This window comes from Lagenorhynchus albirostris, chromosome 7, assembly GCF_949774975.1.
Source record: "Lagenorhynchus albirostris chromosome 7, mLagAlb1.1, whole genome shotgun sequence".
Lineage (NCBI taxonomy): Eukaryota > Metazoa > Chordata > Mammalia > Artiodactyla > Delphinidae > Lagenorhynchus > Lagenorhynchus albirostris.
This window is the reverse complement of record NC_083101.1, coordinates 10442949-10458416: the sequence shown is the minus strand read 5'-3', so window position 1 is coordinate 10458416 and position 15468 is coordinate 10442949. Positions and strand designations below refer to the sequence as shown.

At 42.8% G+C, this 15468-nt stretch overlaps 1 protein-coding gene and 1 non-coding gene across 2 annotated transcripts in view; both read right to left on the bottom strand.

Moving 5' to 3' along the window:
* PPP6C (protein phosphatase 6 catalytic subunit) overlaps nucleotides 1-15468 on the bottom strand; it is a 29406-nt gene extending 13938 nt beyond the window's left edge. Inside the window, exon 1 of the mRNA XM_060154368.1 lies at nucleotides 15281-15468. Coding sequence (XP_060010351.1) covers nucleotides 15281-15355 — 75 coding nt within the window. The 5' untranslated portion in view covers nucleotides 15356-15468. The remainder of the gene's footprint in view (nucleotides 1-15280) is intronic.
* Nucleotides 3263-3335, bottom strand: TRNAD-GUC (transfer RNA aspartic acid (anticodon GUC)). Its single transcript has one exon. It is a non-coding gene; the product is annotated as a tRNA-Asp (tRNA).

Sequence of the window (15468 nt, the reverse complement as noted above, 5' to 3'; positions counted from 1 at the left end):
GATACGGGTTCGAGCCCTGGTCCGGGAAGATCCCACATGCCGTGCAGCAACTAAGCCCGTGCACCACAACTACTGAGCCTCCGCTCCAGAGCCCGCATGCCACAACTACCGAAGCCCATGCGCCTAGAGCCCGTGCTCCACAACAAAGAGAAGCCACTGCAATGAGAAGTCCACGCACCGCAACAAAGAGTAGCCCCCGCTCGCTGCAACTAGAGAAAGCCTGCATGCAGCAACGAAGACCCAACACAGCCAAAAATTAATTAAGGAATTAATTTTTTAAAAAAAGAACTCTAGGGACTTCCCTGGTGGTCCAGTAGGTAAGACTCCATGCTCCCAATGCAGGGGGCCCGGGTGTGATCCCTAGTCAGGGAACTAGATCCCACGTGCATGCTACAACCAAGAGTTTGCATGCCACAACTAAGAGTTCACATGCCACAACTAAGAAGTCCGCATGCCGCAACTAAAGAAGTCTGCATGCCGCAACAAAGATCCAGCGTGCTGCAACTGAGACCTGGCACAGCCAAAATAAAAAAAAAAAAAAGAACTGGGGGGGAGTCTTCCTTCCATCTGAGACCAGTTAATACTACAGTCAGAGGCCCTACTAGATTTTATGAAGATCTGCCAAGAAAGGACAAGTTAAACTACACAAGCATAATGAAATGATTTTAAACATTAATTAAGGAATCTAAATGCTACAATTTACTTAAATATATGAGAGACACACTTTAACAGTTATAGCGGGCTTCCCTGGCGGCGCAGTGGTTGAGAGTCCGCCTGCCGATGCAGGGGACGTGGGTTCGTGCCCCGTTCCGGGAAGATCCCTCATGCCGCGGAGCGGCTGGGCCCGCGAGCCATGGCCGCTGAGCCTGCGCGTCCGGAGCCTGTGCTCCGCAACGGGAGAGGCCACAACAGTGAGAGGCCCGCGTACCGCAAACAAACAAACAAACAAACAAACAAACAAAAACAGTTATAGCTACAACACTTTACACAGAGGCAAGCATAGGAGAGAACTCACAATGGGAGGGGGGAGGAAGAGCAAGAAAAAAGTCCCCCCCCCAAAAAAATGAGGGGAAATCAAGCTGTTTAAAACATCTTCAAAATAAAAAGGTTTGCTCTTATTCATAGGATAAGTTCCTGATCTTCAAATAGCACCTCAAAGGCAAGATCATCTTTTTGGCCTGGAGTCCTTCTGGCCCTGAGTAGGGAGCTCCTTCTGTGCTGAATTTCCTACAACCCTCAGATGCTTCAATAAACAATCCTTGGTTCAGATATATAATACATCCATTATTTGTGAAAGGAACAGACACTGGTGAGTGAAACAATGTTTCTGAACTCAGAGCCTTAAGTTTATCATGAAAGATGGTCTCTAAGGTTCCTTCAGTTCCACTTTGCATTTGTTTAAAAAAAACAAAAACAAAAAACCTCAGCTTTTTCCTTCCTATGTAGGGAAAAACTCACTTCTTCCCTACTCTGTGCTTCTTTCCTATGTGTCTCCCTTACTAGTCACACAGAACACTCACAGTTTTGACACTCCTGGTCACCAAGGTTTTTTCTCCCTACAATATGCAATTCTCTGCAACACCAGCGGGGTATCCTACGATTTAACTCAATTCTGACATTATCTACCAGAGATAGTGTCAGATCCCACAGGTTAAGGGCTCAGTCCCACAACACTGTCCCCCCCAACAACTCCCCTGCCAATATACACACACACTTCAGACACCAGTTGCAAGCCCAGGTTATCACCTGCGCTTCTAACCAACCGGGTATAGATCAGAGGTTCCAAAGACCTCCTCCTTAGGTTTGAATAATTTGCTAGAGCAGCTCACAGAACTCAGGGAAACACTTGCATTTACCAGTTTACTAAAGGATGTGATAAAGGATACAGATGACATCCACATTTAAGAGATATATCGGGCAAGGTATGGGGAAAGGATGGAAACCACTGATCTTTTTACTATCACCATAGTTTTCCCTTTTCTAGAATGTCATATAGTTGGAATCATACATATGTTGTCTTTTCAGGTTGGCTTCTTTCACATAGTAATACGCATTTAAGCTTCCTTCATGTCTCTCCATGGCTTGATAGCTCATTTCTTTTTAGCGCTGAATAATATTCCATTATCTCAATGTACCAGTTTATTTAACCATTTGTCTACTGAAGGACATCTTGGTTGCTTTCAAATTTTGGCAATTATGAATAATGCTGCCATAAACATCTGTGTATAGGTTTTACAGTGGATGTTAAGTTTTCAACTCATTTGGATAAACACCATGACTGCTACATCATATGGTAAGGGTGTTTAGTTTGGTAAAAAACTGCTAAATGATCTTCCAAAGTGACTGTACTAGTCTGCATCCCCATCAACAATGAGTGAGAGTTTCCGTTGCTCTACAGTTTTGCCAGTGTTTGGTGCTGTCAGTGTTTTGGATTCTGGCCATTCTAATAGGTGTGTAGTGGTGCTGCCTTGTTGTCGTTTTTGTTTTGTTTTGTTTTTGGCCGTACCACGCGGACTGTGGGATCTCAGTTCCCTGACCAAGGACTGAACCTGGGCCCTCGGCAGTGAAAGCAAGAGTCCTAACCACTGGACCGCTGGGGAATTCCCACCTTGTTTTAATTTGCATCTCCCTAATGACACATGATATGGAGCGCCTTTTCATAGGCTTATTTGTCATCTATATATCTTCTTTGCTGAGGTATCTGTTCAAGTCTTTGGCCCTTTTTTTTTTTTTTTTTTGGCTGTGTTGGGTCTTCGTTGCTGTGCACGGGCTTTCTCTAGTTGCGGTGAGTGGGGGCTACTCTTCGTCGTGGTGTGCAGGCTTCTCCTTGCGGTGGCTTCTCTTGTTGCAGAGCATGGGCTCTAGGCATGCAGGCTTCAGCAGTTGCAGCACATGGGCCCAGTAGTTGTGGCACACGGGCTCTAGAGCGCAGGCTCAGTAGTTGTGGCACACGGGCTTAGCTGCTCTGCGGCACGTGGGATCTTCCCGGACCAGAGCTCGAACCTGTGTCTCCTACATTGGCAGGCGGATTCTTAACCACTGAGCCACCAGGGAAGCCCCTTTGGCCCATTTTTAATAGGGTTGTTTGTTTTCCTACTGCTGAGTTTTAAGAGTGTTTTGTTTATTCTGGATAAAAGTCCCTTATCAGACATGTCTTTCACAAATATTTTCTCCCAGTCCGTGGCTTGCCTTCTCATTCTCTTGAAAGCGTCTTTTGCAGAGCAACGTTTTTGTTTGTTTTTTTAATATTCTTTTATTTTAGTTCCCTGACCAGGGATCGAACCTGGGCCCTCAGCAGTGACAGCATGAAATCCTAACCACTGGACCACCAGGGAATTCCCATGCAAAGCGAAGTTTTTAATTTTAATAAACCCAGTGTTTCTCAATTATTTTTTTATGATTGTTTTGATTTGTCTGGGTTTTGTTTGGGGGACGGGGAACCAGGAATTTGTGGGGCTTTTTTAACAACTTCATTGAGATATAATATATATAATATATATATAATTCACACATTGTAAAATTCACCCCTTTAATGTATAAATGGTTTTCAGCATGTTCACTGTTGGGCAACCATCACCATAATCAATTTTAGAACATTCTCATCACCCCAAAAAGAAACTGTATACTCACTGGCACTCATCTCCCACCTCCCACAACCCCACCCACAGCCCTAGGCAATCACTAGTCTGCTGTGTCTATGGATTTGTTCATTCTGGACATCTAGAAATGGGGCCTTTTGTGACTGGCTCCTTTCACTTAACATATGTTTTTAAAGTTCATCCACATTGTAACATACATGATTTGTTTGTTCTTCTTTATAGTTGAATAATATTCCATTGTATGTATTTACCACATTTTGCTTATCCATTCATCAGTTGCTGGACATTTGGGTTCTTTCCACTATTTGGCTGTAAGAATCTGATTTTGACACACTAAGTCTGCAATGCCTATCAGACTTCAAAGTGCCTAAGATGTGCTGTAAACAGCTGACCCAGTGAGTCCTGAATTCAAGGAAAAGGATGCAAGCTAGAGAGGCCAATTTGGAGATTGTCAGGAAATATATATTTCAAGTCATGAGACTAGAAGAGACAACTAAAGTGGCTGCTTACAAATAAGGAAAAGGATAAGTTACAAAAAGGAGTCTTAATACTTCACACAGAAGTTAGGGACAGAAGGAGGAACCAGCAAAAGGGACTGCTTGATGAGGTACAAAGGAAACCATGAGAGTGTAGTATTGTGGAAGTCCGGTGAAGAAAATGTTTCAAAAGAGGAGTAATCAGCTATGTTCAATACTGATGGAAGGGGCTTCCCTGGCGGCGCAGTGGTAAAGAATCCTCCTGCCAATGCAGGGGACATGGGTTCGAGCCCTGGTCCGGGGAGATCCCACATGCCGTGGAGCAACTAAGCCCGTGCGCCACATCTACTGAGCCTGCACTCTAGAGCCCGCGAGCCACAACTACTGAAGCCCATGTTCCTAGAGCCCATGCTCCACAAGAGAAGCCACCACAATGAGAAGCCTGCGCATCTCAACGAAGAGTAGCCCCCTCTCGCCACAGCTAGAGAAAGCCAACGACAGCCCGACACAGCCAAAAATAAATAAATAAAATAAACAAAATTTTAAAAAAAGAAAATACTGATGGAAGGTCAAATTTTGGAGGAATAGAGTAGGGCCCAGAGAGAATACTCCTTTACTCCTAAATCAACAAGTACCAATTGCAGGATATCTTACACAAGTAACACAATGGCACAGTTCAGAGGTTAAGAGCACAGTCTCTGAAGTCAAAGAGATCACAGAACAATATCACCTCAACTTCTTACTACCTATTACTTAGCTTACTGTCTGTTACTTAGCTGTGTAACCCTGCTAAGTTACTTCATCTCTCTGTGCCTCAGTTTCCTCATCCACAAAATAGAAATACCAACCTGGGGGACTTCCCTGGTGGTCCAGCAGTTAAGAATCTGCCTTCCAATGCAGGGGACGCGGGTTCGATCCCTGGTCGGGGAACTAAGATCCCACATACCTCAGGGCAACTAAGCCCATGCGGCGAAACTACTGAGCCCGCCTGCACACCACATCGAAGAGCCGGAGCGCCACAACAAAAGATCCCACATGCCTCAATGAAGATCCCACGTACCACAACTAAGACCCAACTCAGTAAAATGAAAAAATAATAAAATAAAATAAGCTAGGAGGATATACATCAAACCCAAAACAGCAGTTGCCAGAGATGTCAACCAAAACGCATTCCACTTTCATCTTTGTTTATTTTACTTTTTAAAAAAGCATGAAGGGGCTTCCCTGGTGGCTCAGTGGTGAAGAATCCGCCTGCCAATGCAGGGGACACGGGTTCGAGCCCTGGTCCAGGAGGATCCCACATGCCGTAGAGCAACTAAGCCCGTGCGCCACAACTGCTGAGCCTGCGAGCCCCACTGCTGAGCCTGCGTGCCACAGCCGCTGGGGCCTGTGTGCCTGGAGCCTGTGCTCTGCAACAAGCACCGCAATGCGAAGCCCATGCACCACGGCGAGGAGTGGCCCCTGCTCGTCACAGCTGGAGAGAGCCCGCGCGCAGCAATGAAGACCCAACACAGCCAAAAATAAATAAATAAACAAATAAATTTATTTTAAAATATATATATATATTGAGTTGGCCAAAAAGTTCCGTAACACCTTATGGGAAAACCCGAAGGAACTTTTTAGCCAACTCAATATATGACTCAATTTATCTGAAATGCCTGGAATAGGCAAATCCATGAAGATATAAAATAGATTAATGGTTGCTTAGGGCTGGACTTTGAGGTAAGGGGTAACGGGGAGTTTCTGTTAATGGGCATATTTTCTCTTTGGGATGATAAAAATGTTCTAACATTGATTATGGCAATGGTTGCACAACTCTGTAAATATATTAAAACCCACTGGGAAAAAAACCCCACTGAATTATACACTTTAAAAATTAATTTTATGATATGTGAATTATATCTCATAAAACTGTTATTTTTAAATTAATAATATATATTACCTCTTTAAAAATAATTACCACGTTGACCATAACCACTCAAATCTACTCCTTGTGGATAGAGGTAGCTGTCCTCCCAATCAATTTCAAAAGATCAGTGTTGTACAACATCCTCTTTCTATTATAATCCATTAGACCTGTGATATATAATTTATTATTTGTATAGTAATTAGCTCCCAAAGTTTACAATTACTGTTTGCATTTTTTTTTCACCCTAACTCACTTCCATCTAGCTTAAGGGTAGTTCCAAAGAACAAATATGCCATGATTGGCCTGTATTTTTTTATAGTCTTTCATTACCACCTCCCTTCTCAGTCAGCCAGAAAAAAGAGCACTACTTTTTTTAGGTTAGCCTCATAGAGCAACAATTTATACTTTTAAATGTACTTTCTGAAACTATACAATTTTTAAAATAAAACAATATAGTGATGTTTTAAAGTACCTATCTCAGGACCTTACCCACCTTTCTTAGGTATAATGCCTTGCTCAATTAATATTTGCGATTTTTTTCAGGTACACTCACCAAACCTCCTCAAAGAGAATTCCACCAAGGTATCTGCAGAAGTGCTTTGCTGTAATTTGTCCAGGAGTGGGCAGAGTTTTCTGTTTGTTGCCAGGAGGCCTGCTTGTTCTCAGGCACTTGTCCCATCCACACTCTTTCAGATTGCACATCTTTTAAGAACAGGTCTAACTTCCATCAGTGAAGGTCAGGGCCCATACCTAATATATTCTCTGACATAAGCATATAATATTGATCTCTCCTCTTGCCCACTCTTGTAAATTTGGGGGCTCCACCAAATTTGGTGTACACCCCTTTAAAGATCAATTATTAGTATGTTACCCAAACAAACCAACCTACTATAAACTCCACCATGAATTAAGCCAGACTGTCCTCTAGAGAGGGCTGTCCTCACCCTGCATTACACTGCACTCCGTTCCCAATTGCTTTTTCCCAAATTGCACTTTAATGTCATACTATCAACCTGTAGTAAAGGACATTATAGGAAACAGTCCTCTACAGAGCTTGTCATTGCGTGGACTATAAACAAAGTGCACAGGATGCCGTGATTAAATAGTTGCCTTCAAGGAGGACTGGGGGAGGAATGTCTCTTTGTTTCTTCCATCAAGGATAGATGTGATTTCCCTGAGAAGCTTATTTTTATCATCTTACAGACTCTGTAAATTGTTTTTAATTGATCAGTTTACATCTTTCTGTAGGCTCCTAGAAAGCTTAAGGCCTAATCTCAAAGAAGTAACCCAGTCATCATAGCTTTTATTTTATATGTACTATTCTTATTTTTCCTATTGGCTCCATCTTGGTTTCTTATCTTTATTTTCTTTTTGTCTCATTTTTCTTACTTATTCTGAATATAATTTATCTTGCTATATTGAATGCTTCTTTGTAAACCACTCTATATACTTTTTAGAACAAAGTGAGTTATCATTTAACATTCTGAAACTAATCACAGCACAGATTCGTGAGGGACTCTATAGTTCCCATTTTGAATGCTGCAGAATTTGCACCCACATATGACTGGCTCTCCTGGCCCATAATGCCTCCTGAACTGCAAGTCACTTATGGTGACTGGCCCAAACCCCCCAGGGCTGATCTGAAAGTAACAGGAGACCATTAGCTAAAGAACATCACTGTGAAACCCTACCAAAAGCCAGTGAGTGCCTAGCGAACCATGTAAACTACTAAAGCAACATGTTCAACCCGAGGCCAGGCACGCTAACTTGAGTAAAGTTAACAGCTGCCTCCTATAACTGCCACTTCTGCAGTCCCAACAGAGGACTTAGAGCACTAAGCCTCTAAGCCAAAGCCACTGCCTCTCATCACTCCAGTTCAGCAGCAGCTTACAAATTCATGTCAAGAACACATAAAAATAAGAAGTCTATGAAATCTCAGCACAAACTCTACATATGTCAGCCAACTACACACACACTGGCCTCTCAGAGCCCAGTCTTGCCATGGGAGAGGCTCCTCCAAAGCCCTTCACAGCTTTTTTTTGCAGCTTGATTTGTAGGAAGCATGGTTTGTTTCTCTTTCTGCCCCAAAGCAGTCACTGAGGCAAGATTCTCAATCTTATCCCAAATTTAGGGCAAACTACACCCATTTCTCCCCACGGTGCCTGATTAATTCCTAATCTTTGAAAAAGTAGAGGTTCATGGACCCATTCTTAGGAGACCCTATTTTCCTTCTCTACGTTTTCCTCAAGATACTTGTTTACAGATCCACTCTATTCTCTGCTCCTGTCTCCCTGTTCTCTCTTGCCCCTCAAATACACTGGGTTTTGAATTTCTGTAATTCTTCGTTTAGCTGATCTTGTTATTGGAAACATACTATTTCCTTTATTTACTTTTACATACTGGTATTTACAAAATCTCTTCTTAAGAAATAAAAATCTATCTAAGATTATATTCTACACAGCCTTTGAATAGAGTCTCTACTATAACACAAATCACTGGGAATGAAGAGTGGGAGCGGGAATCCAAGATGACAATGATATTCACACGCTAACAATCCAGAAGGAAATATCTGTACCTTCAGTAAAAACCAGGGTTTCTGAGCCCTGGCACTACTGACAACTCTCTGTTGTGGGGGCTGCTGTCCTGTGCACTGTATGATGTTCAGCAACATCTGGCCTTTACACCCCCTAGATAACTGTGAAAATCTACAAGTGTCTCCAGACATCGCCAAATATCCGCTCGGGGGCAAAATCAGCCCCAGCTGAGAACCACTGGTCTAGACCTTTCTCCTGAGTTTAACACTGTTAGAACAGTGTCTGGAGCACATTTGGTAATCAATAAATATTTGTTACCCAACAGATCTGTTTATCCAACAGTTTTCTGAACGTTTCTGCCTCAGTGCCTTGGCTTGGCAGCATCTCAAATTCAGTCTGGCCCAAACCAAACTCCCTTGTATGCCTTAATCTAGTTATTAGTATTTACTAAGTAATCCATGCCAGAAACTAAGAGATTACACTAAACTCTTCTCTCTCTCTCTCAAACCTAGACATAATCTGTCAACAGGTCCTATTATACCATCTTCATTTCCTTTTAAACACCACAACCACTTGTTACTGGCTTACTTCAAAAGCTTTCATGTCACCTGGTCTATTGCTCCTATGACATTTTTGTCCCATTCCAATCCAAGGTCCATAATGCTGCTAGAAAATTCCTAAAACCTGTCACTGCCCCCCTTAAAAACCTCTCAAGGACACTCCTCTATGACAGTGTTTCCCAAACTCCATTCAGATATCACCTTTATGATTTTGTCATATTCCTACTACATACAACAGTGTATCTCTCTAATAGTTTCCTTTGAATCTACTTTTCAGTTAGCCATATTTTTTAAAATATCACCAAGCATGATTTATTTGTTTTTCCCTAAAATATAAAAACATTTCAAAGTGTTTATACATGAACCATCTCAAAGATAAAAATTCAAGTTTATCAGCCTCATCTTCCATGATTTGGTCTCTGCCTGTCTTCTCTGCACCACCTCAAGCCATACCAAACTACTTCAAGTTGACCAGCCATCTTCTTTTAGATTAAGCTATACCATTGCACATGGTATTTCTTTAATTAATTTATTTATTTATTTATTTGCGTTACGCGGGCCTCTCACTGTTGTGGCCTCTCCTGTTGCGGAGCACAGGCTCCGGACGCGCAGGCTCAGCGGCCATGGCTCACGGGCCCAGCCGCTCCGCGGCATGTGGGATCCTCCCGGACCGGGGCACGAACCCGTGTCCCCTGCATCGGCAGGCGGACCCTCAACCACTGCGCCACCAGGGAAGCCCCACATGGTATTTCTTCTGCTTCATGTTCTTTCCTTCCTGTCTTGTCTACCTGAAAAAACTCTGCTCATCCTCTCATTGTTCCTCCTTTGTGAAACCATCTGTGGCTCCAGAGTTAGATGCTGCTTCTTCTATGTTCTCCGTCCGATATGCTGGACAGCTCTCTATTTTAGCACCTACCAAACTACGCAATGATCATTTGTTTACCTCTCTATCTCCCCTACTATATTGAGAGCCCCTCAAAGACAGAGCGAAGTGCCAAATTCTATCTCTAGCATCCACAGGGAATAGTACTTGACACAGGAGACAGTTAAAGAAATGTCTGTTGTAAAGCAGTACGGTTTGATTCAACACACCTTAACTGAGTGTCTATCATATACAAGGCAGTGTTCTAAGACTGTGGAGAATACAAAAATAAACAAGATATGATCCTGGCCCTTCAAGAAGCTTGCAGTCTAATGGTGGAGACAGGTATATTTACTATCATACAAGACAACAATACAAGTGGTAGTAAAATGAAACAAAAAGTGCTAAGGGGCAAAGGTTAGTATAGAACAGAAAGAATGGAAAATATTTTGGCCTTGCCAAACATCTTGCGGGATCTTAGTTCCGGACCAGATATTGAACATGGGCCATGGCAGCAAAAGCACCGAGTCCTAACCACTGGACCACCAGGGAATTCCAGAATGGAAATTTTAAATAGCAAATAAATTCAGGTACATACTCTGCTGACTCACTGTGGCAAAAATCACTTAAACCTTATCAAGTCCTGATATTTGCTCTGCCTATCACAGTGATAGAGTGGACATGAAGGTACTCTGAAAACTGTAAGTAGCTGTGTAAATTCTAACCATTACTAATAATTCTGACTATGGAATCCAGGAGCCCTGTATGGAGAAAGTGACCTCTGAGTTAGAGCTAAAAAGGGCATGGAGGGGAATTCCCTGGTGGTCCAGTGGTTAGGACTCTGCACTTTCACTGCTGTGGGCCGGGGTTCGATCCCTGGTAGGGGAACTAAGATTCCACAAGCCATTTGGCGCGGCCAAAAAATAAATAAATAAATAAATAAAATTAAAAGGGGCATGAAGGGTATTGTATAGAGGAAACGTAAGTGGTAGATATGGACGTGAACCCTGGAGCCAGACTGCCTAGGTCTGAATGCAGCTCCTTCACTTACCTACTAGCTATATGCCTTTGAAAAGTTACTTAATCTGCCTGTGCTTGAGATACCTGTCTGTAATATGGGGCAAATGTTAGTACCCAACTCACACAGTATTAAATGATTTAATATTTGTGCTATATAAGTATTAAGTAGGTAAAAGAAAGAGACTAAGCAGAAGCAAAGAAGCAGGGAAGTACAAGGCACACCGTCAGAAGAAAGCACTCTAATGTACACAGAATGGAAGGTAAAAAGAAAGGTGATTAAGTGGAAGACATACTTAGAAAAGTATGCTATTTGCCATCCTAAAAGGCTATTAACTGTATCAGAAAGAGCTCTGCACAAAGAGGCTTTCCAACTTAATTCATTGATTAGCTGGACATCCTCAGGCAGACCATAAACTCTACAAAGCTCAGTCCCCCCTCAGTAAAGTGAGAAGAATACAGAACTAGGCAAACTCTGATTCTCTCTCAGCTCTGAAATTCTAGAAAAGGGTCTAGGGAGTCATTAGAAGTGTGCACTGTCCCATAGGAAACCTACTACCACATGTAGCTATTGAGCACCTGAAATGTGGCTGAGCCAAACTGGGATGTATTGTGAATGTAAAACATATACCACATTTTGTAGACTTAATACAAAAAAAAAGACAAGGTATTATGTTAGTAATTTTATATTAATTGTATGTTGAAATTGGGTTAAATAAAATATTACTAAGATTGATTTCACCTGGTTTTTTTTGGTTTTTTTTGCGGTACGGGGGCCTCTCACTGTTGTGGCCTCTCCCGTTGTGGAGCACAGGCTCCGGCACCTGTTTCTTTTTACTTTAAAAAATTTAACAATTTGAGGCTCACATTTCTGAGCATTTTCTATTGGACAGCACTGCTACAGACTATTTTCAGAAGATCCAAGAGACTGTGATTCTGTAGCCAAAAAGACAAAATGCCAAGCATTATCAGAAAGGGTCTCAGAAAGATTATCAATGAAAACACTGAAAAAACTATTCTAGCCCTATAGAAAGCCACAGTCTGTCCCTAACTGCTGTACTGTGTTCATTTTTCCTTGAAATACCTAAAGAAAGATAATACACAAAACCAAACAACTCAGGTAAACAGAATGATCAGTAAGACAGGCAATAAGGTGAGTGACAAGACTAACAGGCTTCAAATCCAGAAGGCTCAAGACTACCATATATGAGAATCTATAAAATCAGATAGAGGCTGAATAAGGAGGTACAAAAGGCTCTTCACCAAGTCTTAGAAAAAAGCAAGGGAGAATTCTCTGAAGCTTTATGGAGGCATTTCAAACAGAGGTACAAATTTGCAGAGCAGTGGCCTTATACGAAAAACAGAGATGGCTCAGTGGCCTTATATGAAAAACAGAGATGGCTCAGACTAAACATAAAAGTGAGTTCCAAAAAAGATTACAGCAACTATCAATCCATAAAAGTGGTTACTTCTCCCTGTGTTGCATATCTGAGGTAGACACTAGTATTCTCCCAACCCCTACCATGGAAACTGTCTTCAGTTCTTCAGTAAAAAACAAAACAAAACTGAACACCAACTCAGTGTGCAACTTCTTTACTTACATGGGACCTTTAAGAACTGTCCAAGAGATCAGACAATCTCCAAGTTATAAACCTCTCCCATGACAAAATACTTAAGTGTAAGTATTCAGTAAACCTGTCTTTCATCATTCATTCTTACATTTGATCAGATATGGAATCTGTGGCTTCTAAGATCCTCTCTAAAATTTTTTTAGTGGATGAGAATCACACGAACTCTTTTTTAAGAAATGTTATACTTTGGTCCACTCACCTTCATATATCACCCTTATTCCTTCAAAACAGTTATGTACATTTGACCCAGGACTAGTGATTTGACCATTTCCAATTTAGATATAGAGAAATCATGATTAGATCTAGAACATCCTATGCATTTATTATTTTATTTAGTATCTCCAACTTCCAATTTAAAACTCAGGTAAATTTCGGCCTTTTTTTCTACCAGAACAAATCTTTTCCATAATGATCATTAAGTGGCCCCAATGATTTTTCTTCCTTTGATAGAATATTTCATTTTGGCTTTAAAGCCTCAGAAAAAGTGTGCCTGGAATACTTTCTTGGCCTGCCTAATTTTAGTTTGCACTTCATGCCAAGAGGGAGACACAGAATTAAATTTCTTTAAATACACCAGAGATGCAGCACAAGAAAATTAATCTGATAAAAACATTTCCAGGGCTTCCCTGGTGGCGCAGTGGTTGAGAGTCCGCCTGCCGATGGAGGGGACACGGGTTCGTGCCCCGGTCCGGGAAGATCCCACATGCCGCGGAGCGGCTGCGCCCGTGAGCCATGGCCGCTGAGCCTGCGCGTCCGGAGCCTGTGCTCAGCAACGGGAGAGGCCACAACAGTGAGAGCCCCGCGTACCGGGGGAAAAAAAAAAAAAAAAAAAAAAAAACCATTTCCAAGACAAAGAAGAAAAGCCTCCACTTATATAGAAAAATTCAGAATTTTTTTTTTCTAGTGGTTGGTCCGGTGGGTGCAGGGGAAATTTACTAGGAAACAGATACACACTAAGTACAGTCCAATTGTGTTGCAAAGGGAAATGAAATGGTTTAATAACTATATTCTCTTAGGTTAGGAAGGAAATCTAATGTTTATCAAATTAAGAGGTCTAAAGAAAATCCAACTGATTTGTCTTTCAAATTATTTCAATATCCAATATCGAGATACATTTCATAATAAGCAATATTTTACTCATTATAAACACAAAGCTTAAAACTGCCTTACATATCCTAAAGAACAGAAAATTCCACATCAATTCACTGACATGCAAAAACCAACTTTAGTTTTCCAATGAACTGGGTCACAATGTCGCGTTTTTTTAAGGAAAAATCCTTGTTTCCTAAAAAGCCATATAGCAGAAAGAAGCTACAAAACTATCGTCACAAGAGCATGAAAGCTACATTTCTACTAATACTGGCTTTGTCCCCATTTTAATTAAATTATCCTGTTAAAAAGGGGAAAATGGACAAGAATGACTCCCCTATCAAACAGCACATATAATTAACATACAAGTTAGTTACATTCACAACAGCTCCTGTGGTCTTAAACATTTTGCACACTGTTGACTGATGTTAAATATCAACTCCCTGTACCAAGAGATGGCAAAAGAAAAAACCAGTAATACCTTCCTTAAGAGAAAAAAACTCACGAACAAAAATAAATTACTTTAAACCCACAGCTTAAAGTATAAAAAGAACTGAAAATTATCAACAGTTTACCCACTTACCACACAGCAAATCAAAGTTAATTGAACAAGAACAGGCACTACCACCAACCTCTAAACACTGCTAGTCACCTAAGCACTGGTTCTAACAAACGCATAGAAACACCTGTCAAAAAAGCAGTATCCTAAAGACGTACATTCCTTTATTCTTACATTCATTTCTTTACCCAAACATAGGTTTACTGTTGCTAGGACTCTGCAGTACAAAGAACGACTCATTTCCTTTGGATAACCAAAACAATGAAATCTTGAGCTAAGAAGAGATTGGGGCAGGGGGTGGGGGGGAGCGGGGACAACTTAAAGGACAGAAACGTATTGGTGTTTATTGAGAGCCTGTTACTTTATCCACTTAAAACAGCTCAAAGACGTGCTCGAAAACGGGTTCATATTGGAATGAGCAGAAGAAAACCAACATTCCTAAAAAGCAACTGGGAGAAGTGCTCGAACAGAAGGACGACTTGACGTTCTCTCACCCTACCAGGCCGCTCGGGCCCCCGCCTGCCCCTTCCCATCCCCATCCCCATTCCTCAGGCACCTAAACCCACTGGGGCCGCGTTCCGGGAGCACGCTGCATCCCCTGTCAGACGCCGGCCTCCCCGCGCTCCTGTCACCGCCTCTGGGGGGATGACCAATGCCACTGCCCACTGCCCGCGGGGGCTCGCCTCAGACTCCGAGACCCAGGGTCGGGGTGAGGGGAGAGGAGTCTTGTAAGCAAAGCCGTGAAGGCTCGAGGTCCGGGGCAGCTCCAAGGCCAGGACGGGCAACCCTGGCGCAGAGGCCGCGACATCCCTTGGGATCCCCGCCGAGGGAATCGGGATGGCATTCGGGGGACTCGGGCTGCCCCCACTCCCCGCGTGACGCCAAGTCGGAACGAGTCGCCTCGCACCGCGTTAGGCCCTCCACCGTGACGGGACAGGACACTGCCGGGGGTCCCACGGAGAGAGGAAGGGCGGGCCGGCGGGAGCCCCGCTGCCGGAAGGGGGGGAGCCCCGAAAGCAGCGCTCCCGCCCCGGCCAGTCTCACCTTCAGGTCGTTCTCCGGCAGGTATTTGCACAGCCGCGCTATCTCCACATACTTGTCCAAGTCCAGGGGCGCCATTTTAGAGATAACAAGCCCCGACGGCAGCAGCGGCGTCCGCGGCTGTGCTAGCGGCGGCAGCGGCGGAGGCCGAAGCCGGAACCCTCCCTACGTCACGTCCGGCCCGTGAGACG